This window comes from Kogia breviceps, chromosome 2 (genome assembly GCF_026419965.1).
Source record: "Kogia breviceps isolate mKogBre1 chromosome 2, mKogBre1 haplotype 1, whole genome shotgun sequence".
NCBI classification, from domain to species: domain Eukaryota; kingdom Metazoa; phylum Chordata; class Mammalia; order Artiodactyla; family Physeteridae; genus Kogia; species Kogia breviceps.
The window spans coordinates 181,224,205-181,251,862 of record NC_081311.1 but is presented as its reverse complement, the minus strand read 5'-3'; the positions used below and the strand labels follow the sequence as shown (position 1 = coordinate 181,251,862).

Sequence of the window (27,658 nt, the reverse complement as noted above, 5' to 3'; positions counted from 1 at the left end):
CCACTTCCCCGCGAGTCCAGCCAAGGCTGGAGGGAAGGGGGCTGGTGAGCCTCGAGATCTCTTTCCCACGGGGGCCCCAAAGACTCAGGCAAAAGAAACGTGCTTTATTTTTCCTTCCTTTAATCTTAAGCAAAAGAGACACAGGGGTTCAAAAATAAAAATTTCTTTTTTCCCTCTCCCAAACCTTTACCCCAGCTCCGCACTGCAACCACCCGCTTCCTGCCCAGCAGGGACTCGAGGAGGGAGGGTGCAGGCATCTCCAGCTGGGGAGGGGAAAGGCGGGGAGGGGGGTGGGGAGGGGGGGTGGGGGGGTTGCTGAGCTCGGTGCTGGTCTCTTTCCAAATATAAATACATGTGTCAGAACTCCTGGAAAATCCTCCCTCCACCCACCACGCAAGCGCTCTCCTTGCTCTGCCAGCTTTGGAGGGGTGGAGGGCGGTGCCAGGCACCGGCTGGCTGTAGGTTTACTGCATCCGCTGGGTGTGTACCCCGCGAGCCCCCTGCTGCTCGTTGTAGAAGAGATGACACTCGGGGTCCCCCCGGATGGTTGGGGCCCCCTGGATCAGCTTCCCAGTGTTGGGGTTCACACACCAGCACTCCCCACGCTGCCCGTTCAGAGACATCTTGCACTGAGGAGAGAGAAGAGGAGGACATGGAGAACACCCCGATAAAACGGAGGTCTCACCAAAATGCAGGCTCCGTTCATGAGGTCTGGGTGTGCCTACAATTCTGCACGGCTAATAAGCTCCAACGTGACTCACGCTGGTGTTGCTGGACCAGGGACCGTGCTCTGGTTATCAGCAAGGCTGCTGGGGATGCCTCGCGATGGAAAGACTCAGCCCCCATCCACGGGGAGGTCCCATCCAGCCGGGGACCCAGTGTACTGGAGTTCACTCGTAGTGTGAGGCGGAAAACGCACATACAAGTCAGCATTAGCTCGGGTCCTACTATGTGCTGGGCGTGGCATAAGCAGTCATATACGCTGCTCGTTTACAGTTCATATCTAACATACACTCATTTAATCCTCTCAACCACCTTGTGAAGTAGGTACCATTGCTTTACCACTTTAAGGACGATCAGAAGGAAGCCCAGATGGGTTCAGTAACTTGCCCAACGTCACAGAGCTAGTAAGAGCCACAGCTGAGATGCCAACCCAGGCATTCCCCTCCTAGGATCCCTGATCTTACCCATAAGCCAATTCCTCTTGCAAATGCAAATCCCCGTTTACCCATAAGGTTCGCAAGAAAAGAAGATCACTATTTCTTCTTTTGAGCTCCAAACGAAGTAGCTGGCTTACATTTAGAGGGCAGGTGTACGAACAAATAGCTTTTAACGCTAGACTGCTATTTCAAAGGGCAAGATGCCTGGGCTGTGAAGGAGATGGGGAAGTGAGACACACAGACACACACCCCCCCGGGGTATCAGCAGAGCCCCATACCCCATCTCCTGGCTCTGCGCAGCCACCCTTTAAAAGTCAGTTCTGACTTCCCACTAGGACCACCAGGGGAGCCTTTGAAAAATCTGGTGCCCAGAAAGCACCCCAGACTCACAAAATCTGGATCTCTGGGGGTGAGGCCCGGGCATCCGTATTCTTTTTTTTTTTTTTTTTTGGTGGTACGCGGGCCTCTCACTGTTGTGGCCTCTCCCGTTGCGGAGCACAGGCTCCGGACGTGCAGGCTCAGCGGCCATGGCTCACGGGCCCAGCCGCTCCGCGGCACGTGGGATCTTCCCGGACCCGGGCACGAACCCGTGTTCCCTGCATCGGCAGGCAGATTCTCAACCACTGCGCCACCAGGGAAGCCCCATCCGTATTCTTTAAAGCTCCCTAGGGAAGCCCAGTGTGCAGCTGGGCTCAGAATCTCTGCTGGAAAACAGAATGGCCGGAGGAGTCCACACCATCTCAATCCTTCTCTCTGCCTTACATGATGAAATGCACACAGACGTTTTCTCCCTATACAAGGGATGAGCTGGAGGAAGTGAGCAGTGCACTAGGTGAAAGGACAACTGACCACGTTAAAACAGCCACTAACAACCATCACTACAAACTCTATGTGGTTAGGTAAACAATATTAATAATGATAAGGGGAAATTTGCATACACACATAGATCATCAGAAGGCATATGAACAGAATGGAAAGGGGAGGAAAAAGGGCTCCTGGGTGTTTTACTTACACTTCCTACATTTTCTCGAATGTACTGATAACACTGTTCTGTTACCGTTTCTAGAAATATTTCAAGTGGCGTTTCTCCACCCCTGATTCTCCATTCCCTGAGATACTTGAAAACCAGAGAGGCTACTTGGTCAACGGTTTAAATCAGTGATTCTGGAAATGCCATCCATGGATCATCAGCATCCTCTGAGAGCTGGTTAGAAACACAAACTCTCAGACCCCGCTCGACCGTCTGAATGACAGACTCTGGGGACGAGGCCCCAGAATCACCTGCAGGTGATTCTAATGCTCAATAAAATCAAGCAGCACTGGTATGAGGTGCTATTTCTCCTCCAGGAGGCTCCCTCCTATCCGGAACAGCAAGCGCCGCTGGCAGGTAAGCTGCGTACATGGAGTCAGGCTCTGACAAGCCTGAAGCCAAGAAGAGAAGCCCCGCTCCCGCCTTCCCTGGCCTGGCAGCTGGCATCCCCTCTCCGCTTGGCTGGCATCCCCCCCCCAGCCTCCTCACAGAAGACCAGGTCTCCCGTTCACAGGCTTACTGGTGGTGGGGCAAGAACAAGGCACACCCAGGGTCCGGGGCCAAGGAGATCCTCGCTCACCTGTTTGAGGTTGTACAGGCCATGCTTGTCACAGTTGGGGATGTGCAAGGAGTAGAGGTGCTCCAGGGGCCCCCGCTCGTCGGGAAGGCGCATGGTGGAGATCCGCTCCAGGACCTGGTCCAGTTCCTGCTGGCAGGGGGTCTGTGGGCACACGCACGCGGAGAGGATGCTTAGAGTGGGAACAGGCCCGTGCTTCTTCTGAAGGGACCTTCCCAAGGCCACACAGCCAGCTGGTGGAACCGGGAACTTCGGACACCCAGCCCAGCAATCTTATATGATTATGCTCCACCGCACCCCTAAAGAAAGTCACCTGCATATGAGTATTCCCTCCTCTCCTCCATCTGTGTCAACAGCTTTCAGGGGTCAAAATGGGAGCTACTTGGAAATACTGAATTCAAGTGGCTGCCGCTAGAGTATCTCTATAGCCACCCAGTGGCGCAACCTCCATTCCCTTCCATAAACCCAACCAGGGCCAAGACAGCAAAGCTGAGCTGGAAAGGAAGAGGAGGGGTAGCCGAGTGAGGGCAGCGTACTGCAACAAGAGTGGGCAAGCTCAAGCGGCTCCATCTGTATCTCTAGCATCCATTGTTTTGCCTGTGTCCCGAAGCCAAGCAGAAACGTGGAGGTTTTCGAAGGAAGGGACTTCAAGAACCCATACGCAGAGCCCATTTCACAGCCAAAGATACTGAGGCCCCGCAAAGAGAAACTGATCAACCTGAAGGTCACTGAATATGTCAGTGGCAGAATCAGAGAGGAAAGTGCTTTGCCCGCAGGCTCACAGGACACGGATCTCATCGGGGGGGCCCACATGCCCGCCTGCTGGGACACTCCCTTTGCACATGCTCCCACCCCTCCAAGCAGACCCGACCCGCTCTGACCCTGGCAGGTGGCGGCCGCAGCTTCTTGGGCTCCTCCAGGCCGAGGTGATGTTTGCCACCCTTGCCCATCTGTCGGTGCTGCTCCGTGACCTTCTCCCGGAACACGGCCAGCTCCTTCATGCCCGACTTGAGGGGCTTCCGGCCAGCACCACCGCCACCTCCCAACAAGTTCATGTTCCCGTCCACGTGGTTCTCGACCAGGCCTCCCTCAGAGTGGTCCTCGCCATTGTCTGCAGAGAGAGGGAGGGAGGAAGAGCTGCAGGTCCAGTTTCCAGAGAGGCGGGCCCTCCAGGGACCATCTGGACCCCCCCCCGATAATGACAAGGAAGGCGATGACTAACACCTAAGCAGCGGTGCTAAGTGATTTATGTGGATGATCAATTTCAGTTTCACAGCAACGATAAGCACAATTAGCAACGTCCCCCAACGTCTATAGACAGAGAAGCTGAGGCTCACAGAGGTCAATTTCTTGACCAAGATCACAATCCAGGATTTGAACGCAGGCTCTCTGACTCCAGAAAAATGCCTGGGTCACCTACTCTGCTCTGCCTCCACCCCAGGAGGCCAAGGGGGAGGAGGCGTGTGGGGGAGCAGAAGGGCACAAACGAAGGACGACCATGTGGTCAAGGCTCTCACCAGGGAACGGTAATGTCCATCGCTCTCCCCTGAAAGACCTCGTAGATTCACCCACCACTAACTCCCCGTTTAAAGTCTTCATGATGTCTGGTCGGAAAAGGCATGGATCGGATGAGCTTTTTTTTTTTTTTTTTTTTTTTTTTTTTTTTTTTGCGGTACGCGGGCCTCTCACTGTTGCGGCCTCTCCCGTTGCGGAGCACAGGCTCCGGACGCGCATGCTCAGCGGCCATGGCTCACGGGCCCAGCCGCTCCGCGGCACGTGGGATCTTCCCGGACCGGGGCACGAACCCGTGTCCCCTGCATCGGCAGGCGGATTCTCAACCACTGCGCCACCAGGGAAGCCCCGGATGAGCTTTTAAAACGCATGCCACAGAGATCACTGGGCCGTGCTGTGTCTGGCGGGGAAGTGAGGCGGAGAGCCACGCTGCCACCAGAAGAGCACAGCGTCCAGCACCCCTCCGCCATCACTCTTCATCTGCCCGTCCGCTTCCTCCTTTTGTTGCCCTGACGCTCCACTCCTATGGCTGCTACAGCACTATCCCGGGACCTTGATTTGCCTCCCGTCTGTCTTTGCGTGCTGCCCCACCCCCCATGACATCAAGAGCCCCCAGAACCGGAACGATGACCACGCTGTAGTTTCATCTTATCACAGGGCACGTAGCCTCATCCAGATGTCTGTCCAAGGCCCATCCACTAAGTCTTCCGACTTTCTTAAACCTCCAGCCAGCCGGCAATAGGGAACGGCTCCTACGGTGCACACAGCTCAGGTGGAGGGGCCCTGAGAGCAGCCCTCCCCTCCCACCGTCTCACGCAGGCTTAGGCATGTCCAGCCAGGGAACAGAGTGAATGGGATGGAAAGGTCCTTACCAGGGAGACAATTTCTGGCAAGCTCTAGGTGGTGGGCCGGGGCACAAACAGCCCCTCGCACACACAGCAGGGCCAACAGGGTCTCAGACCATGCTGCCTGGAGCAGCCCCCTGCAGGGCTCAGGAAGCAGGCAAGGGGAGTTTCCAAACAAATCTTGCACCTTTTCTCTTCCCCTCTAATGCACCTCTGAAAACTTACAGCCTGGATAACGTACCCGAATGGCTTTTACGATATTTCTACACAAGGGTTTCAGGCGAGGCGCCTAGTACTTGGCAGTCCTTTCAGAATTCAGGCACAGTGTGGTGGGCTCAGGGGGTCGCTGTCCTGGGCATGCTATATAGTGGAAGGAGCTGGCCCTTACCTGTAAACGGGGGGCCACGATACCCCATCTGGATTGTGTGCTTTGGTGTTCACTCCCTCCCCAGCTAAGGTGTGGGACCCTCTTCCGTGCCTTGGGGAGCCAGCGCCTGCATCCTCGGAGCACGCTCCAGCAGACTCTGGGGTACCAGGCACCAACAGGGTCCCTGGAAACGGAGGAGTTCAACGGAGGTTTACTCCCATCCCTTCCCTTCGCACTAGGCCTGATGCCTGGTTGGTTCTCACTAGCTGGAGCATCCTTTAGAACCAGGCACATTATCTCCAGACTGGCAAGCGCTGCACAGGAGGGCGGACTCAAGTTGAATTCCAGCTCTGCCATTTTTTATACCAGCTGTATTTCTCCTGCATATATATCCGCACTGTGCCTCTGTTTTTCTTAACCGAAAACTACTGGATAAGAATAGTTCCTACTTTACAGAACTGCTGAGAGTATGTTATAGGTAAAGCCATTAAGATACAGTGTGGAACGCAGAAGCTCTAGGTCCTGTTGGTGGTGATTACTTTGACGATGATGCTGATGATGACAGCTGCTTCAGTGACCTGCTACCCCTGCCGTGTGGAAACCAATCAAGAAGCGGGAAGCGGAGGAAGATAAGCTTCCGAGTATCAGAACAGCAGTCACCACGTCCACGCATTGTAAAGCCGTGATGCTTTCCTCATAAATCAAGGAAAGGCAGTGCATGAAGAACCTTGATCTTTGGCAGTAGCACTGGTCAGATAAGCCTGGTTTCTGCATGTCTGGTTTCCAAGGCCACCGCAGAATAAAATCAACAAAATTAAAAGGAGAAAAAGGAAGGCATGTGGTCAGTGGCGAGAAGTATCAAATGGCAGAGAGGAGAGAGGACAGTAAAAAAAAACCAAACATAAGAACTCTGGGGACATTTAGTGCACAGCAAACAACTCCACAGACATTGACGACCCCTGAAAACTTCCATGTTGTGTGGCCTGAAACAAGACTAGTGTTGATAATACGACCTTTAGGGCATCCAAAAAGGAAAGGGGTAAACATGACAAGTATTCAGTATTAAGAAAGATATCTATCCAAAATTGTTAAACTTTAGAAAAATAAAAATTGAAATATTTAAATGAGTAAGCCCTTTGAAACCCGGAAAATTTTTCTCTAGAACGGCTATTTCTCCAGGGGCTCCGGGTAGCCCAGATTTTATCATAAATAAAGCAAGCGCACATTAGATCTTATTCCAGAAGCCCCAGCACCACCTGCAGGGAAAGGCTGATCTGAAGCATCTGCCACCAAGTTGGGTGGGAGCCCTGATCCACCACGTTCTACATTCACCCGCCCCAAACTTTCCTCACCCACCCTGCCCTCCCCTTTCTGTCCTTGAAGCTGAAACAGCAGAAACCCAGAGGCTCCAAGAGAAGCAGGCCCGGTTCCCTGGCTCAGCTACCGGCCTGGTTCCCCTGAATGGGGATTGGCTGCAGCTTTCCCCTGGGGCTGGTCAGGCAGCTGAGGCCAACCATGAAGATGATCCCACCTTCCCTGTTCAGATTCCAGAGGTAGAGAGCAGAAGGTTGAAGGAGAGGCTTGCGAGAGTCTGAGATAGACCTGGCAAACAAATAGGATGGGATGATTCAGGTAACCCTCCATCTGCTTAACATTAACCTTGAAGCATAAGGCAGATGTTGGCACCAATGGGGTGTCGGGGGGGACGACTCATGTCCATCCCCACCATCAGTTCTGCCACTTCCATTTCTACAGGCTTCTCTGTTTCTCTGCACCTGGACCTGGTGACACAATTTCAGGTTCCCTGTCCTCATCCCTGCAGGTGCTGGCCCGGGGAACACAGGAGGAAGAGAGCAAGACGCCTAGAAAAGTCCTGCTTCCCCGGCCGCATTGGGAACCATGCAGGATCAAAGGGGGGAAAAGATGGGGACCTCTGGGTTGCCCGCACCCAGCCCCTCGTACCCGAGTTCACCCTGGGGACAACAAACCCGTCCACATCGTGCCCTGCCCAGCCTGCTTCCTGCCCACAGTGACAGAGAGCATCTATGGAGGCCTCAACACCACTTCTGCACTCGACGCCCTGAGTTCTGCTCACAAAGTAATTCGATAAGGGCTCTGGGAATTTCCCACCATTTCTGGCTCTGCTGTCACGAACCCTGTGACGCTCAGAAGCTCACCGAGTTCCTCTCTTTTGGGGGCAGGTTTGCCCACCTGCCCCGAGGCTTAAATTAAGACAGCCCGTCTCCACCGCGGCTGCAATGACACATTCTCAGGTTGAAACAGAGCAGGATGGCCCACATTTAGTCCTCTTCGGGAATGTCTGGGAAGGCTCCACTCACCAGAACCCAATGCCTGGAACATTCTTGGGATCAGGGTCTCCCAACCCCAGCACGACTGTCTTTGGGACCAGAAGATTCTTTGTTAGGAGCTGTCCTGTGTAAGACACCCAGCACCATCCTGGGTCTCTATCCACCAGATGCCAGCGGCACCCTCCCCGAGTTGCAACGATCAAACACGTCTTTGAACATTGCCAGATGGTCCCCAGTTGAAAACCACTGTACGGAGTTCGGATTGATCCAGAGGCCTGAAGTTCCCGGCCCAGTGCTGAAGACTCCCAGCCTCACATAAAGCAGATCTGAGCTCTACTGTATCCCCTCCCTCGGCTAAGACCCCCTCCACCACTGTTCCATCACGAGGAACACTTCTGGCCTACGAGCCTTCCTTCTTGGTGGTGGTGGTGAGGACCCCAGAGGACTCTTAGCCTGCTGACCCCTCTTCCCTAACTCTCCCGGGCACTCGTACCACTGACAGGGGCCAAAGAAGCATCCTTTGGCTGAGCCCTAGAGGTCAGCCCACAGTTAACGCTCAGAACCAGGCCCTCTGCAAGCTCTGGAAGCACTGGATGGAAGAGAGGGGCACACAGGTTAATGCACGTTCAGGACTGCAGGCTCCAGGCTGGCCTGGTCTGTTCATCAGGCACAGAGGGCACAGTGCCCAGGGCCCTAGGAAATGTTTTCATTTCTCTTAAAATCAGAAGAAAAAAGATAAACTTTTAGGTCAAAGCAAACATCTTCATATAACACTGATATGTTTGCAGTTATAAAATACAATTTTATAATTCTTTTGTGTTTGCCCACAAAGGCAAAGATGTCTGGTGCCCCCAAAAGTCATAATGCAGCCCCACTCCAGGTCCCAGAAGACAGGGCTCAAGTGGGCAGTCCTACCTCAGAAGAACAGAGGTGGCTTCCCGTCCTGAGATGTCCCTGGCCGCTCTGAGCGGAAGGTCAGTTTGTCCACCCTCACGGAGGCCACCCGGGTTCAAGGGTATGTTTTATTCCATTACTTTATTGATTTCATCATTGCCAATGAAAGTGCCAATAAGATGAGGAAATCCATGGGCCTGGTCTGCTGACGCAGGTGCTGACACCCCACATCTTGAAGTGGAAGCCCAGGACAGGGAAATGCAATTGTTGACCGGGTGGAGATCAGAAAGGACTGTAGGCTGAGAAGAGCCTTGATTCCTTGACTAATCCTATTCCCAGCCAAAGAGGTTCAGGGATTCAGCCTCCAAAGCCTGATTGCCTGGCTGAATCCTAGCTTTACCACTGAGCTGTGCAGCCCTGGACAAGTTACTTAAGCTCTCTGTGCCTTCACTGCTCATCCGTAAAACACGCACAAACAGGATCCACCTCCAATGGGTGGCAGCGAGGATTCCGAGGGCTGCTGCATGCATACACAGTGCCAGCACAAGGGGCTGGCCCTCAGCTGCTTCCTTTGCGTCCCGCACTCAGGGAAGCACCCACACGGCACCGCACCCTCACGCTCTGCCGGACAAGGACATTATCACACGTTACCAAGCTCTGCCCATACGTTCCCTTATAGGTGACCGAGCAGTCCGCAGGAAAATATTCCACATGGAGAACTCCAGCTAGAGGTGGAATTTGCCCTCAGAACAAAAATACCAAGTTGCATTTTTTTTTTCTGCCTAGGAGAGCTCGGTTCAGAATAATATTTATTAAGCAACCACTTATGTATGCAGCTCCATGGGCTACGGTGCAAAGGTCACTCTAAGATGGTTCTTAGCAACCCAAATCACATAACTGGAAAAGCCTGCGGGCTTAGAGATGACTGACAGGGACCTCCAAGATTCCTGAAGAGATGTCCCTGTGAGGATTAGTAAGCAGTAGCTGTTCTCTGCCTGGTGACCCAGGAAATGGGTCAACGCTGAAGAAGGGAGTTTCCCAATGATGTACAGAAGGTCAAGCTTTTCCAAAGACAAGTGGGGGAGATGACAGAGGGAGAGTAGAGTCTCCCTTGTGGGAGGCTTGAAGGGCAGGGAGAAGGCCCGTCCTGCCGTAGGGGGACTGCCACACCTTCCCACCTTACACACCTGGAGGAGAGCTGAATGCGAGACAGATGGACCGAGGGGACATGGACGAGGTGTCCTATTTTACAGACAGCAAACCCAAGGCCCAGAAGGACCAGCGCCTGGGTCCAAGACGAGCACGCACAACCTCTCTGCTGTCATCAGAGGTGCTCCACGACTGGCCTGGGGTCCCCGCACTGCCCTGTGACCCGGCCTTACCAAGCTAGCCAAACAGGGCAGTTGGAGGGGGACAGTCCAGGAGCAGAAAGATGCCTACTTCTGTGCGCTGACACTCTGGCTTTAAAACTCAATTTTGGCACAGTCCTTTCCCCCACAGTGTCATCTGGCTTGACTGTAGCACTGACAGCCTTACTCAACGTATGAAGACCCTTTCTCTCATGAAACTTCACTTTCTCCTGTTGCGATGCTCTGATCTCTGCTCCATTTGACAGTTGGCAACTCCTGATCTATGGGAGACCTTAGAGCACTCTGAGGAAAACAAACCTTAAGAACCTAACAGCAGGGCTTCCCTGGTGGTGCAGTGGTTGAGAGTCCGCCTGCCGATGCAGAGGACACGGGTTCGTGCCCCGGTCCGGGAGGATCCCACGTGCCGCGGAGCGGCTGGGCCCGTGAGCCATGGCTGCTGAGCCTGAGCGTCCGGAGCCTGTGCTCCGCAACGGGAGAGGCCACGGCGGTGGCCTGCGTACCGCAAAAAATAAAAATTTTAAAACAAAAGAATCTAACAGCAACCCCCTACCCCTTCCTGCTTACGGTGTGAGGCATATGTCCTCATGCAGGCCTGGTGAGAAAAGGAGACCTTTTCATCACACGTCTTCATAAGAGGTTAATACATCTCCTTTCTTTCTTTTCTTTATTCTGAAGAAACCCTTGCCATTTTCCAACCTTCTCCTCAGTCTATCTCATGATTATTTGGAAATCTAAGAGCTGAGGGCACCACAGAGATGATCTAACCCAACCCTAAATCCACCACTCCCTCCAGTGAACTCACCTCCTTCAACAGGTAATAGCATTCCAGGCCCTTTGAGAATGGATTTCCAGTAACAGGCCAGGGGAATGCTGGCTGCTTTCCTGGTTCCACCCTGGCTGGGCACAGAACTCACATGGCTCCTTCTTTGTTGATTTCTCCCAAAGTGGACTTAGCCTTGACGTATGTTGGGCAAAAGAATAAATACTCACTACCATCTTCCTCCTCCCTCCAGGACAACTTCTCCACTGATATCCACGGCAGTGGACAATTCATTCACAAACTCGAATGGGCAAAGAACCCCAGGAGTCAAGAGCCCTGAATTCCAATCCTGGCTTTGCCACTGACAATTCACCCGTGATTTTGGCCAAACCCCTTTAACCTTTCTGAGTTCTAATGTCTTATGTATGAAAAATGAGAAAAATCACCCCACTAAAGTGAAGGCTGCTACTTAAATAGGCTACAGCATCACACTCCAACTCCCAATGTGGGCAGAATCAGGCTTTGGAAGACATGTGCAGATGACCTCGTTCTTGAAAGAGTAAATGAAAGGTGCGTTTGTTTGGTAGAGGGGAATGGTGGGTGATACCTGGTCTGCAGAATGGCCAATGCATGGGGGGTGGGGGTGGAAATGAGTTATAAGAGAGTTCCACATCTACATCTTTCTACATCTTTCTTCTAAAGCTTGATTCTGTTGATTGTATAAATTCCATATGTTGCTCAACATGAAAGCTCTCTTCCATCTGATGAAGTCCTTGGGCAAGGGTGGATTTGCCAAAATTACTTTAACTTTGCTTATAGAATTTAGGCGAAGGAAAGACGGGGGGAAGGAAGGGAAGAAAGAAGGGGGAGAGAGGGAGGAAAGATAGGTGGAGTCTCATAACCACCGTGCAGGCACAGGTGAGGCAGGGTTCACAGGGAAACGCACCGACACACGGGCAAAGCAGATTTTGCAGGAGAGGCTCTGAAGCCAGTCCCTTTGTATGGCTGACTGTGCTCACCTAATTTCACCTAGCATGTGGCCACTTTGTTCAACAGCACAACCCACCCAGGTGGGTGATTCAGGCCTTGCTGGGAGGCGGGGGAGTGGGGGGACGTCGTTGGGGGCAGAAGTTAGAAACGGGTGGGGTAGGAAGGGGGCCTATTGGTTAATTTTCAGCTAAGGTTAAACCTGAAGTCCTTAGTCTCTCTGGGTGAGAGACATCATGTGCCTTCCTCCACCTTTTTGCAGCCTGTCACAGGCGGGCAGGCAGCAGCAGCCTCTTACACTGGAATCCTGAGTAGTACGTGCGTGGATGTCTCACGTGGTGGCATTCCAGCCCAGCTAATGACGTTCCCGGATGGGCCATCTAGGCCCTGCTGACACCCAGCTTCGCTCCAAACTCCCTTCCCGTTCTCTGAGCCCCTGCTCCCTCCTAGGGAGCCAGCTAAGCAAACCTGACGTCTCTCAGATGCCACCTCGTTCTGGGAAAAATCCCTTCGGCAACAGACCAGTAGCTCCTCAGTACGGTTCTTGAACAAAAGGTCTCCTCTCTGATGACACCCACCGCCCACCCGCACAGAAGGAAATGACTGCAAAGCAGCAGCCTCCTCTGATGTTCTAGACCCACAGGTCCCACAGGTGATCACATCACACAGGGGCAGGAACTGGCCTTTCTCACCTTGAGACCATCTCCCTGCACCGACAGCTACCACGAGCCCATCACCTAGCTAAGGGCTGCAGAGCTGGGTGAAGTCTGTGGAGTGGGATGGCCAGTAGGCACCCAGCCCCATCCTCGTACAGGGAAGAAACCGCTACTGGAGATAACGGCGACGGCGGACTACCCGAGGGCAGAGAGAGCCGACTACCTGCCACGGCATCCTGAGCCCTTTTTGGATTTCCTTTGGAACACAGGCTCCTGCGCTCGAAGCCTCGGCCATCCGGTTCTAGTGTGGCAATAAGGGCAGCACTGGCCGGAAAGCCAGAGGCCCAAGGTTCTGACCCTGACGTTACCGCCAGGCCTGGGATTCTGAATGATGCCAGGCTGGGTGTTTCAGATGTGCAGGCCCCGGAGTGCTCAGCTGTAAATTCAGGGAGTTACACAAACAGTTAGGCAAACAGTTCCCAATTGTAGCCGTTCATCAGAAATCATCTGAAGAGCCTGCGAAAAATAAAGTCCTATGCTCCAGCCCCAGAGCTTCGGAGACAGCACGCCTTGTGGGGCGGCGGGGGGCGGGGTCACGGGCAGGAGGGGTCAAGGACTCTGGGTTTTTTTGGTTTGGTTTTGTTTTGTTTTTTGCATTACGCGGGCCTCTCACTGCTGTGGCCTCTCCCGTTGTGGAGCACAGGCTCCAGACGTGCAGGCTCAGCGGCCATGGCTCACGGGCCCAGCCGCTCTGCGGCATGTGGGATCTTCCCGGACCGGGGCATGAACCTGTGTCCCCTGCGTCGGCAGGCGGACTCTCAACCACTGCGCCACCAGGGAAGCCCAAGGACTCTGTACTTTTAACTTTTAACCACCTTCCAGCTCAGGGCCCCATTCCTCTGTGATTCCTGCCTCGGTTTCCTGAAGAATTTCTTGGTGATGGGAGAAAAGGCTTCTATTCAAGAGATATGGCTTCATATGTACACTTTGCAAAGAGGAAGCCTCGTAAGCTCTTTGCACCCATTGACATGCGGGTTCAGAAACAGACACATGTATATGCTTGGATGCACGTACAGGGGCCCTCCTCGGCCAAGCATCATGGAGGTTTTCTAGAGCATCTCTCATCGCGGGCTCCCCATCGAGTGACCAGAAAGCACAGGGCCTCCCCTGCCTCTGCGCTCTCCAAAGGACTGCTTCATAAAACAACAGCGTCGTTCCTGGAATCGCCAAGACGTGGGGAGGGTCAGGGCTGAGGCAGACAGTTTGAGAAAACAAAAACATGCTCAAATTCAGCCACGGTCCTCTGGGGTTCTGTGAGCCAGGCTGTCCTTGAAGAGCCAGAGAAATGGATATCAAGATGGTCAACAGCACTATCAGCTTTCCCTCCTTTCCCTGAGTCCCCAACATTTCTTGTCCGGTTCAGCTAAAGCCATCTGAGAACCTGGCAAGGGGACCTACCTGCTGAAGGCCCAAGTGAGCGGAGAGTGTGCTTTGGTGCAAACGTGGACCAAAGGCTTATGGGAAGAGTGTGCCTGACCCAGTAATTCCACTTCTCTCTGACATGTGCACAAAAACGTTCATTACAGCATCACTGTACTTGCCAAAAGCTATTAGCAACGGGATCCGAAAGCCTTTCAATAGGTGAATGGATAAATAAAATCAGTAGGGTAATACAATGGAATAATATACAGCAGTTAAAAAGTATAGCTCTGACCTGTGTCTATCAACCTGGGTAGATCTCAAAACCTAACGTGGACAGGGGAAACAGTTGCAGAATGAAACCTTTTATGTACATTTTCCATTATCTCAGAGAATGACTCTGAAATATTGGTCATTCATTAGCAAATCTGTTTAGCTAAGAAAGAGAAACACTAAATAGTTCTAGTGATTGTCTCTGGGGAGGAGGGACAGGGAACAGGTGGCTGGTGGGGAGGGCCATCAGCAGAAGCTTAAAAAAAAAGACTTGAAGCAAATATGACAACGAAATATCAACCGTTCCCAGCTGTGGGTGGTAGATTGGCATTATTACGTCATTCGTAGTATTCTCCCGCATTTTTTTAAGTTTTCTTTTAAAAGAAACTCACTCCATCCACCTCTCACCCTCCTTGTCAAGCGGGGGTATCAGTAAATACGGGTGCCCCTTGAACCCCACTGGCTGGAGGAGGACCAAATCACAGTGACATAGCCAACTTCAGTGCCGTTCTCAGAGGCCAGGGTCACAAGAGCCACCTGCCTGCCAGTTGGAGACTGACCACTGGCTCCCTGCCAGGTCTGTGCAGCATGAAGAACTGGGAAATGAGTCAGAGGAAAGACTCGAAGAGGGTGGAAGCGGGTCACAGGGTCAAGGAGGGGAAGATGCAGGAATCAACACTCAAGGGCCACTCATGCCCAATGGAAGGGAAACAGCTGTTCTGGCTTCCTAAGGAGTAGGGACATAGCAGACTTAAACCGAAATGGGAGAGATCCACCTTAGAAGCCACCCGAGTTTCATAGGAAGAACTAAAATGAGTAACAAATTGCAGGTGGAAACAAATTACACATCTTCCCCTGGTATCGTTCGGGAGGAAGGAGGATGGACAATATGGCCTCCAAGTGTCCAAAGGCCACTTGATTGAGTGGATGACGGGTATCCCTGGGCCAAGCACTCTTGTAATTGGACTCAGCTTCCTTCACAGCCCTGTAGCCTGAGTGCACTGGAACAAAGCCATGGGTCCATGCTTTTCCCTCCTCCTCCAAAGGAGGGAGCTTCTTGAAGACGCAAACTTGTACTTAGCTTCCATAGAGTGCAAAACAAAGTACACATCATGAAAGGAGGGCAGGAAGGGAGACATTTTGTGTGCTCAATTTGCCTTTTTGGAAGAAAGAGATTGCGCTTTCGTCTTCCAAGACTGGAGATTCTTTTCCTTCTGTGACTTTATCCACCAGAGAGGGGTCCTGTTATTTCACATCAAGATCTTCCCAAGAGCCTTGGTCAAAAGGCTAAAACAGCACCCGTTTACTTACATGAAATGTACATACATCTCTACTGACTTGGTTTCTTCTTAGATAATATCCAACTTTTTCAAATGCTTTTCTTGCTCCCCTCCAGGATCAAACAGCGTGTGCTGTGGGAGAGGGATAGCTTGGGAGTTTGGGACTGACAGGTACACACTGCTTTATTTAAAATAGATAACCAGGACTTCCCCGGTGACTCAGTGGTTAAGAATCCACCTGCCTATGCAGGGGACACAGGGTTCAATCCCTGGTCGGGGAAGATCCCACATGCCACAGAGCAACTAAGCCCGTGCACCACAACTACTGAGCCTGTGCTCTAGAGCCCGCGAGCCACAGCTACTGAGCCCACATGCCACAACTAGTGAAGCTCGCACGCGTAGAGCCCGTACTCCGCAACAAGAGAAGCCACCGCAATGAGAAGCCCGCACACCACAACGAAGAGTGGCCCCCGCTCGCCGCAACTAGAGAAAGCCCGCGCGCAGCAACAAAGACCCAACACAGCCAAAAATTAATTAATGAATTAATTTTTGAAAAGGCTATCTGTATATAGAAAAAAAAATAGATAACCAGATTTCCCTGGAGGTCCAGTGGTTAAGACTCCATGTTTCCAATGCAGGGGGCGCGGGTTAGATCTCTGGTCGGGGAACTAAGCTCCCACATGCTGCGTGGCACGGCCAAAAAATAAAATAAAATAAAATAGATAACCAACAAGGACCTACTGTATATGTATAGCACAGGGAGCTCTGCTCAATACTCTGTAATAACCTAAATGGGAAAAGAATTTGGAAAAGAATAGATACATGTATACGTATAGCTGAATCACTTTGCTGTACACCTGAAACTAATACAATATTGTTAATCGACTCTACTCCAATATACAATAAAAATAAAATTTTTAAAAAGCATGTGCTACCGGTGGTATGGTAACTGTATCTGTATAGAGTCAGTCTCATAGCTTGTACATGTGCTCAGCCAGTGTTTAAACATTAGGAAAGCTGACTGTCCAAAGAGCGTTCCAGCGCTCTCTGGCCTAGAGTATCCTGTTATATTACTTCTTTTTCTCATGCTTCTGGTCTCTCCCTCACCATCTAAGCCCCAGAGCAGCAAGAGTGGTTAGGAGAGAAGAAAGGCACTGAGCGAACAGAAGCAGGAATTGGAGAGGAAGGCGACTTCCCTCTACCAGGACTCACATTCAAACAACTGTTCCTGCACTCAGCTCTGACGTCACCACACAGACCAGCTCCCGTGGCCCATAAACCCTGGGTCCCGCTCACCTCTCTCCTTCCACCCTCTCCTCTGCCAACTCTTGTCCATCCCCAGACGTCTCCCAGCTACCCCAGGCCTGACAAATTGAACCCAGGGGAGGCAAAAAGAAACTGAAAACCTGCAAAGATGTCCAGGATTACCGGCCACACTCTCAAACCAGCACAAGAAGTGTCTTGAATATAAATAAGTGTCTTTAAATAGGTCACCATGCTTTCTTTTCCTTCCACTGAAAGTTCACTAATTTTGTCTGATATAAACCTGCAGCACATCAGTTGTCTTCCTTGGTTACGCTCTCTTGGTTTAGAGGCAGCAAAGGAACCAGAGATAAGTAGCAGGGCCTCAAGTAAGAATCCTCCCCTCCAGGGGCATGAATGGACCTTGGTCCGCGGTCAGCCATGGTGGAACCACCATGAGTAACAACGGTACCAAAAGTCATGACTGCCCCCTGGAAAACCCTCCACCACTGACTCCATTCTGGACTTTCCAGAGCAAAGGGCAGCTGTCCAGGTAAGCCACACCCTGCGGAAGCGGCCACACTTCCTTGCAGGATTCTTAAATGCCCCTTCTTAATAAACTTGGCCAATCAGCAAACAGCTAAAAAACAAGCATTTGCCTTCTTCTGTTCTGTGTGTTGACATCAGAGGGAGAGGACGTCAGGACGACTCTCGGAGCTTCTAACCCTGCGCTAAGTAGTTTGTGTACAGAACTTTGTTTTATCATCAAGCAATCACGTGAGGTTGATAATGATAATTTTCTTATCTCTTCTCACGCTTGACTAAGAAGCCATAGGGTATGAGGCCAGTGGCACAAAATCAAGCAGCAACAGCAGAGCCAAAACCAAATCCCAGGTGGTTTAACTCCATAGCTCTTAACCAACCAGAATGGCGTTTGATCACTGGTATCATGGTAAACTCCTGACCAAGACCTTGTAACCCCAGGGCTTCCTTTCTACTGTTCCCTATCACCTTGTCTCTTCCCATCTCCACAGGACCCTCCTTCATCTTCCCAGGGAAGGAAGCCGTCAGTCTTAAGCCAGCGGCCCCCACCCAACCCCAAAAGCCCTTAGGATCCAGTAAACCCATTCCTCCCCACCCGCCTTTATCTTGCCCGCCACAGACACACCTCCAGCCAGTGTCACTATAGAAACCACCCGGTCTTATCAGGCAATTGCAAGGGCAGGGCCCAGGGGAACTGTCATTTTCATTTTATCTTGGCCTCAGGCACTTTAGAAAGTAAGTTCCCCATCCACAGGCAACTTGGCACCTCCATCCAGAAGTCAAGACAATAGACCTAAAAGAAACTTCCTGGGGAGTTGCATAAAGGAACATTTTTGAGAAGTTATGCCTTAATTACTACCTCCCAGGGAAAAGGAGCTTTTCCAAGCAGCAGTATATAATTCACTGCTTCTCTGCATGTTTGAGTCTGATGGAATGGAGCTCTGGAACGAGAATCTGGAGACCCAGACTCCGTTCTGGTCCGTCCATTCTGGTCTGTACTTGCCTTGGCATTTGAACCTGAATGCGGCCTTGATTTCTTCACCTGTCAAGTGGGGAGAATCTTGAGGCTAAAACAGCTAGAAAAAACAAAAAACCTACAGTCAGACTTCCCTGGCAGTCCAGTGGTGAAGACGCCGTGCTTCCAATGCAGGGGGCGCAGGTTAGATTCCTGCTCAGGGAACTAAGATCCCACATGCCGCTCGGTGTGGCCGAAATATTGAAAAAAAAAAACAAAAAAAAACCACTACAGGCATTTGGGTAGAAGTAGACAATATCTAGAAAAAAAGCAATTTTAATTATGCTTATGCATTTTGTCATTTACCCTTTGAGGCAGACCCTTTGCTCACTGCACCCCTACAATCCAACTCAGATCACTCCAGCTAGAAGGCCCCCATCTCCTCGACCCCTATCAGGAAGGAACCCCTAAGCCAGCCTCCGCCCTCCTCCCCAACTTACCAAGGCCTCCCCGGGCCAGTGCCCCTCCCCTCGGGGCTTCCTCACCCGCAGAGCTCAGTTCCTTGAATGAACACAGGCTGACACACCTACACCCGTCCACTAATTAGAAACCTCCCCAGGCTCTGCTCGGGGCCAACTTAACCAGGGCCTGTGGGCCAATTCCCCAGCCCCGCAGCTGGAGGTCTGCCAGCCCCTGCTCCCTTCTCCCCAATCTTCACTCCTGCCCTGCCTCCCAAGAGCCAGGAAGAGATGTGGGGCCGGCGGCCAGAAGGGGCCCCAAGGGCTGCCAAATGCCCCCCTCCCCCACTACAAAAAAAAAGGGGAAAGGAAACAATTCCTCACTACAGTCGACTCTGTATTTCTTTCCGGGGGAGCCGGCTTTCTGAGCAAGGTCTCCCTCTGCGTCCTGACTGACACCCAGGAGCTGAGCCAGCCCAGATCTTCCTTGGCTTTGTTAAGGAACAGGAGTGGCCAGGAGGGGGAGGGGAGGGTCGAGGATCCGGAGCCAAGTAGGGGGAGGGACAGAGGGAGATGGTCCATTTTCCAGTCAGAAGAAAAATCTCCTATAGCCCATCCACTCTATTGAGAGTCGGGGAGAGGGTAAGGGAGGGGGCAGTTACTCTGGAACCTGAAAGCGAACACATTTCTCTGGACCCACCACCCCCTCTGTAAGGAGAGCTTTGCCTCTCCTCCCCCCTCCTCCCTACCACCACCAAGGTCCTGGGAGTTTAACAAGACCGTCCACCCCAGACACCCAGTGGCAAACGCTGTGCTTTGTCCCTATTATCCTGGGTTTCACCACAAGCATCTGCTGACCCCTGAAGGCTCAAGCATCCAGCTTCTCTGCTTCCTGGGGCCTCAACTCCATCAGATGCTTGACAACAGACACTGTGTCATGTCATCGTGGCCAGATGCACCATTCAGAGGGCTTTCCAGGACCACAGGTGGAATCAGACATCAGGAAGAACCCCAGGGCCCAGAAAACACTCCCTGATGCCTGTTGAGAACCCCGCAGGCCCCACTCCACTGGGGAGTGAGGTCAACGCTGGAGACGGTGTAGTAAGAAAACATCGCTTTTTTGGATAGAACATCCAGTTTCTTTGCCAGGATCATGTTCAACTTGCTGGCACCCTAGGCCCAGACAGGATGGTCCTGAAAGCCCACTTTCCTGGGGCAGGAAACGGGCACCACAGGATCTTCACTGGCTGCACTGACAATACGACAGCTCACCCGGCACACGCCCTGTGTACCAAATGTGTTAGTACACACTGGTTCTGACCGTCTTCTGCTAAAGCCCGGGTCCTAGCAGGTGTCCCGTGGAGGCCATCCATGGAGGAAGGCACTGCCCACCCCTGAAATGTGGCCTCGGGGATTCCCCAGTCCTCTGAACTCCAGCAACTGGAGAGCTGGGTCCTAGAGGTCGGCTGGCAGGTGAAGGCAGGACTCAGCTTCTGGGTGCTGCTGTTCTTCCTAATGTCCAATTCCACCTGTCCCATTTCTGAGTAGCAAGGCCAGCAAGAGTACCCAGGGTCAAACTCTGGGGCCCCCTCTGCCCCTTACCGTCCCTCCACCCCCATTCGGGCACTCCAGAGAAGCTGCCAGAAGAATGGTCAGCTCCAGATCCTAGCGCACGAGCCCTAAATACCACCACCTAACTTATCCACAAAACGTGCAAGCCTTGGACCTCAGGCCATCTGTTTATTGTCAATTGGGTTTATTCTGCATCGAAAGTACAGTTTCATTACCTTTTCCACAAACAGCTCCACTATACAGTCTGTCTGTGAAAATGGGTCAGAGGTACGAATGCTTCCATTTTATAAATGGAGAGATGGAAATCAAGTGGCTCATTAGAGAAAAAAAACAAAAAACACCCAAGCGCGTAGACTTTTTATGTATTATCTATCTGTACACACACCACACGCGCGCGCGCGCGCACACACACACACACACACACACACACGCAGACGTGACCCTATGAAGCTGGTGCTATCAATTCCTCATTTACAGATAAGGAAACTGAGGCTCAGAGAGAATATATCTCTTGCCTCGGGTGGCAAGTACATGGTAGGAAACTGGCTTTTGAACCAAAGCCACTTCACAACAGGATGAGGCCCCTTAGCGCCTGGTACAACCTTCAGAGACAGGTGGCTGGCCTGACACAGCCAGTTCGGCCTTTGTTTTAAAGGCCCCCTAAGTGTCAGAGAGGAGACGTCGCTTGCCAAGATTAAGGCAGCTAAGAGAACCTACTACGTGCCAGGCATTTTGCATTATCATAGCTGACCTCACACGTACCCCATTTGAGAAATACAATCATCCCCATTTCACCAAAGGATAAGACCCTGGCCCATCATCACTCAGGTTCTCAGAGATGGGCCTGCACTGGAACCCAGGTCAATCTTCCAGCAAAGGCCAGGCTGCTTCCACATTCATCCACTGCCCACCAGCTCTTCTCTATAGAGGCCTGTCCTGGAACCCTCGTGCCCCTCCCAACTACTGCACGCTGGCCGCTTCCATTTCTGAATTCCCCAAGTTCTAGGACTCGGGTCTCTCCAAAGAGTCAAGGGAATGCAAATAACTGAACGGTGGCCCGAGCATCACCTGCACGTGGCAGGTGTCCAGGAACAAACCTTCTGGCTGACGGGGGTCAAAGGTTTTTTTTCTGCCAACAGCCCGCACTCACTTGCTTGGTCACAGAGGCAGAGGGGTACGGAGGAAAGGCGGCCAGGTTAGCCTCTCACCTCACTACTTAGCTGCTCGGGTGGCCCCTCCATTGAGCCCCAGAGTCCACACCTGTGGAATGGAGGTAAAAAGCCTCCCTTGCAGGGATGCTGTAAGACGGGAGACAAAGCAGGCAAAGAAGCAGCTCATACCGGGATAAGGACAGACGGGAGGCTGCCTGCCATCTCAGCGAAATGCTGGCCAGAGACAGCATGGAGAAGCAGAGAGGCTCCAAACATCGGCCTACCAGATCTCCAGCACCCTGGCGCGTTAGACGTAGAACCTCGCTCCTCTGGGCCTTGGTTTTGGCAGAAGCAGCCCTAGCAGGCACCCCCGCCCACGAAGCCCAGCCCCTGCACTGCCAGCCAACCACCCTCCTCATTTAAGGGTCAGATTTGGTTCAAACACGCCAATCCCCAATCATCTACGTGCTCTCCATCTACTTGGATCCCTGAGGAAGGCCGGGCCACAATCTATTTCCCATGTCATTTTCTCGAGCCCTGTCTACCTGCTTAGCATCCAGCCAGGTGTGCTAGAATTATAGTGGGAGAAGCATGGGAGAGAGAGGAGAACGGTCCAGAGTGGGTTGTGAAGACAGGACAGAGAAAGCAGAGGAGGAAAAGGGGAGCTGGGAACACAGAGAAGAGAGAGACTAAAACTAAATGCAGGGCTTCCCTGGTGGCGCAGTGGTAGGGAGTCCGCCTGCCGATGCAGGGGACACGGGTTCGTGCCCCGATCCGGGAAGATCCCACATGCCGCAGAGCGGCTGGGCCCGTGAGCCATGGCTGCTGAGCCTGCGTGTCCAGAGCCTGTGCTCCGCAACGGGAGAGGCCACAACAGTGAGAGGCCCACGTACCGGAAAAAAAAAAAAAAAAAGCTAAACACAGTCTCTTTAAAAAATAATGATAACCAAGCCTTTTTTTTTTTTGGTACGGTTTTGTGGTATGTGAGGAGGACCAATAACAAAACCAAACATGGTCACAGCCTGTTCATTTTCTACTTCTCCCTCATTCCCTTTAACAGCCCCTGCCCTGCCCACCCCTCCCTCTGTCGGGTACTCCTGTCCTGCATTTCATTAGAACCAAGAATTTTTGGAACCTGCTCATATCAGAAGCTGGCAATTGCTGTCCCATTTTCTACAGCAGAGAATAGCTAATCTGAGAACCGAGGAGAAGCTAACCTGATAAATGGGCTAGAGAACGGTGATGCTCTCAAAGTCACCCTCAGTGTCTGACAGCTCGTGATTGAACACATCCCGACTCTCAGGCACCTTGCAGGCATTTCTGTAGGAATTCTTTCCCCCAAAGGAATGATGTGCCTAAAAAGTTTATTTTAAAGCTCACTGCTAACTAAGGTAAGCTAATAGTGAGAACCATCTAAGCCTCCCTTTTCCCTTTGCCTGCCAGGAAACTCAATTAGGCCAAGAACCACTGCATAGATAGACCCTCATGTCCCCAACAGATGGGTTTTTCTTTCCCCTTCTCCTCCACCACCTATTCTAATTCAGAGACTCCTTACCTCTGGTTTTGTTTTTGTAAGATCTTTTGACACTGTAAATAGGATTTTTTTTTTCTCAAAGCTTCCTCAAATATCTCATCAAAGGAACAGATGGGGTCATTATCACTACACGTGGGGAACGATCTCCGTGAACACTCTGGATGGGAGTGGAAGGTGAGCAGGGAGACTGCAGGCAAAGACTCCAACACTGCCTGCCTCTGCCTAGTTGGTTCAGGACCTGCGGAGTCACACCCTCCAGACCAGCCCAGCTTCCAAGGCTACAGCGCACAGAGCCACACCCTGCTTAATCGCTGTAGTCAAGGAACTACAGATCTCCGGTCTCCCCAGAGGGACCCAGAACCAGCAGCCCTCCAGTCCCCCATCGCCCCTTCCAACACACTCAGGCAGAGCAGCTTAGCAGAGCTAGTTCTGGGTATTCTGTCTAGGGTGGGGGTGGGGGAGGGTAGTGACGCTAGCAATCAGTGACAGTAGGTCCCACTCATTCCCCAAGACTATTTTACGACTTTGAACTCAGTATGCAAATTTATGCAAGACAAGATGCAAAGCAGCGCTCTGAGCCAGAAGTCCCGTTGCTTTTTCTCCCCCTTCTTTGAAGCTGCACTGAACCACTGTAAATCAGCCCTCGCCTCTGCCCCCCTTTATGCTCCCCCAGCAACTGCAGATGCAAAGCCTCCCCAGGCCCGCCCACCCGCCCGCCGGCCGGCCCTGGGACTTTGAATGACTGCACATTTCTATAGCACCTTTATAAGTGCAGCGGGCCAGACGGCCACTTGGGCAGCTCCGCCCCTCGGCATAATCCCCGGCATTGTACACGGAAGGGAAGGAGGCAGGGGAGATGCTTGAGGGAGCCAGTCCGGCCCGGCCGAGGCCCTGAATTCTGAAAGGGCCCGGACTGGCCCAGGCCTGCTTCTTTTCCCTTCCCTAACATTTCTAGGCACTTCTGCTCACGCCACCACCAAACACACCCACGCATTTCTCAGGTCCAGACTTCACGCAGATCTCAGGGTCCCCCTCCTATTTTTCTTCCAGGCCCACCCACTCTAAGCCCCCACCCCGCAATCCGAGCCTCCGTCTGACTTCTGGGTTTCTTTGAACCACCAAGTCCCAGCCCATCACCCCCATGGGATGCAGGCTCAGCACCCGCTGATGTGCCCACCCCCACCCCCTGCATCCCAGCCATCCCCAGGAAGCCAGCAACACAGCCCCTGAGTCCAGGGAACAAAGACAAAAGAGCTAACAGCAAAGCCGGAACTGCTGGGGTTTGCTGCCTCGAAATAAGAGGGTATGTTTAAAATTCTCAAAAGCAACCTGCTCAAAGAGGAATGCAGGCTGGGATGGGGCTGGGGGGGGGGGTCATTCTTCAGAGGGGGGGAGGAGAAATGGGAGACGGAGAGGAGGCGGCAGCATTCAGTGCTAAGGTTTCATCGGGGCCACGTTCTTGTCGGCACACCCCACCCAACTCGGACCCCCGCAGTCCCCACGCAGCACCCCGATCCCCGCCCTGGCTCAAGACCCTCTCCTGCACAGGAGCCTCAAAACCCGCCCCTCTCTCTCTCTCTTCCCTGCACCCCAGCAAGCCCAGGCTTCTCCCCACAGTGCCCCCTTCCCCTCAGCCCTCTTCACGCCTCAGACACCCCGCTCTTAGCACTTCTTTCCAGGGCACCCGCTCAGCTTCCGCCCACCCCCAACCTTGGTGTCCCCTCTTCCCAGTCTGGAGCACAGGAGAAAAATGCGGAAGGCGGCTGTCTGGCCGCTGGGAGCAGGCTGTGGAGGCAGCTGGGGCTGGCTGGCGGAAAGGAGTCCCATAGCCAGGCAGAAAATCCACAGTGACATTCTTCCCATGAACTCACCCCATTGTCCCCGAGCTCCCCTGGCGACTCCAGGGAGGAGTGAATGGGAGAATTCCCAGCATCTGTTCCCTTCTGAAGACCCTAACCTGCCTCTGAGGGTTGGGAGGCAGGACAGTTGGTTTTCAGGCAGAGAGTGAGAGGAATGAAGAATGACAAAATGCCCCCAACCAAGTTTTTTGAGGGACACAGCCAGGCTAGGAAGGTTAGGAAGGACATGTGCTACGCACTTGGTTAAAACAGTCAGGATCCAAACAATTCTATGAACGTGGAGGCCTTTTGAACAAAAGTTCACCCTGCTGAGGGAGATGTTTAGTTTGTCAGAGTTCAGCTCAGAAACCACAGTACCTCCCCGGTGGACCGCGGGGTGCTAGGGGGCGAAGGAGGAGGAACGCAGGGCTGGGGGGATGGGCACCCACAGTGAAAGGACCTTTGCTGAGTCTTTTCCCTTTTACTATTACTTTCTAGGAGAAGCTGGAGGAAAGGGTTAACTTCGAGGCAGGCTAGGGAGGGAAGCAAGCCGGAGTGAGAAGAAAGGGACTTGAGGGGTTCCGCTCAGAGGAAGCCCTAACTTGCTGTGCACTCAAGGTCAAAATGCGACAAAGAAAAGATTTCAACTCTGACCCCTAATTGTATTCCCAAGGAGAACAGGGAAAAAAAACAATAGCAGGCTGAAGGAAGGCGGGCGGGCGGGGGGGGGTGTCCGGGGCGGGAGGGGGCCAAGGACCCCAGAAGCTGACAAGCAAGCAAGAATTTTTCACTTTTTCTTTTCTTTCTTTCCTTCTTTTATTTTTTTCCTCTAAGTTTGAGAAACTTGCTTTTTAAACAACTGCAGCAGGCAGTGGACACATTTCACCACTGTCTCCAAGAGGAAAGAAAATAATTACAGCTTCCTCCAGAACACTGGGGCAGGAGGCTTTTGTAATTTAAAAAACAAAACCAACAACAAAACAACAAAAAAACCAACACGTGAGAGATCTTTATAGCCTGGTTGCGTCCCTCAGAAAACTTGTTTGGGGGTAGGCGAGCTCCGTACAAAGAACCTCAGGGCCCCCATTCTATGGGACAGGACGAGCTCCCTCAGTTAGGATGGGGGGCGGGGGGAAGGCAACACCTCGCTCCGGTAAGAGTAGTTGCGCCCCTGCCCAGGCATCCTCCTGCCGTACGCCCGGGGGCCCAGATGCTAAACTGAGCGGCCTGGCTGCCCCCGCCCCGGACCGCAGCCGGCGACCCGGCTTAAGTTACAGTGACTCAACGAATGGGGTCTCTTCCTCGCCTCCCAAACGTCCCTCTCTCATCGTTCCACCCAACATAAAAGCAAGAGTCTTCTTCGTCCTCTCTGTAAAATAGCAGCGTTCCTTTTTAATTTCCCCCCTAGGCAGCCCACCCTACAAAGTACCAACAAGTCCTTTCTTCTCACCTCACAATCCCAGAAGGAAGGGACCTCAAGGCGCCGCTGCCTTCTCCTAGCGCCCCCTTCCTTCTCACTAGAGGTCCCTGGTGTCACCGGTACCCGCCAGCCTCAGCCCCCGGCGGCGTCCTCTACCAGGACCTCTCCAGGAGCCTTCGGTCGGCGGTCACCAGCTCAAGCGGCGCCCCAAATAAGCCTCAAGCTCCTACTCCCACCGATCTGACGGACACCCTCCTCCCCAGGAAATCCCCCCTCCAAAAAAAGAAGTCAGGGTACATTCCACCGGCGAAGCCTATGGTTAACAGGGATGCCTTCTCTCTCCCCATTTTTCCCCACCAAATTAGTAGCCAGGGATCTTCCGCACGCTCGAACTCCAGTCCCCCCGCCCCGGGCCTGACTTTCGGGTCCCCCCTCCCAACAATCGCCCAGCGCCGGTCCAGGACTCCGCTCTTCCTCCGCTAAAACGGTCTCTGAGGTTCCGCCACACATTCCTTCCCTCCAGAAGGGCCGCCAGCCAGGCTCCCCCGCTGCCCTCCAAGTTTCTCCGAACTAGTTGTCCCAACCAGCGTTACCTGCAACCTGCTCGGGGCTGGCGCTATACTCGGCATCCCCGTGCTTTTCGCAAGTGCCCTCGCCATGGACCAGCGCCCGCAGGGGCAGCTCGGAGCCCGGGTGGGGATAGCAGCGCAGCCCCTGGCCGCAGCGCGGGGTGTACACGCCGCACCGCTCGCCCTCCAGCCGGGCGCACACGGAGCAGCAGCCGCAGCCCGGCTCCCGGACCAGCTCGCAGGGCACGCGGGCGTCGCCGGCCGGCCCGGCCTCGGCGGCGGGCTGAGCGGCGGGCGGGGGCTTGCAGGCGGCCAGGCTCTCAGACGTGCAGGGCGGGCAGCGGAACAGCACCTCGGCGCGCGCCCCGCGGCCGCCGCCGCCCGCGCCCAGCAGCAGCAGCAGCAGCGCCGGCAGCAACGGCAGCGCGGGGCCGCCCAGTCTCGGCAGCATGTTGGCGGCGGTGAGCGCGACGGCGGCGAGCGAGCGGGCAGGTGGCACGGCCCTGCGAGCGCGGGAGCCGCCTCCTCCGCTTCTTTCTCCTCCCCCGCCGCCGCAGCCGGGTCCTAAAGGGCCCTGCTTCTCCCCGCCCCCTGCCTTCTCCCCTCCCCCTTTTGGAGACCACCCCCTTCCCCCGACACTCCCGCGCGCGGGCCTCTGCGTGCGCGCACGCCCACTCGCCCATCTCCACTTCCTTGCATGCTGCGTGGGTCCCCTACACCCCCTGGCCTCTCTCCCTCCACACCCTTCTACCGCGGGCTCCCTGACTCCTGGAGGATGAGAATAACTTGGGGGTTTGGGTAAGATTGGCGCGGGAGTGGACAAGAGTGGGTGCTTTTGTCTCCTGTTTTCGGTTCAATTCGGAAGGGCTTCGTTTGCGCGCCTCCCATGTGGCCAGCGCTGGGCTCACTGCTGGAGGGAATGCAAAGGACGTCAGAC

At 53.4% G+C, this 27,658-nt stretch overlaps 1 protein-coding gene across 1 annotated transcript; it reads right to left on the bottom strand.

The window, feature by feature from the left end:
- Nucleotides 1–103: 103 nt before the first annotated feature.
- IGFBP2 (insulin like growth factor binding protein 2) lies at nucleotides 104–27,268 on the bottom strand. The gene is made up of 4 exons (XM_059052795.2): nucleotides 26,746–27,268; nucleotides 3,649–3,878; nucleotides 2,771–2,911; nucleotides 104–629 (listed from the first exon to the last, which is right to left on the bottom strand). Exons 1-4 carry the CDS (start codon nucleotides 27,170–27,172, stop codon nucleotides 465–467), a joined length of 963 nt encoding a protein of 320 aa, XP_058908778.1. The 5' UTR covers nucleotides 27,173–27,268; the 3' UTR covers nucleotides 104–464.
- Between the last annotated feature and the right edge of the window lie 390 nt (nucleotides 27,269–27,658).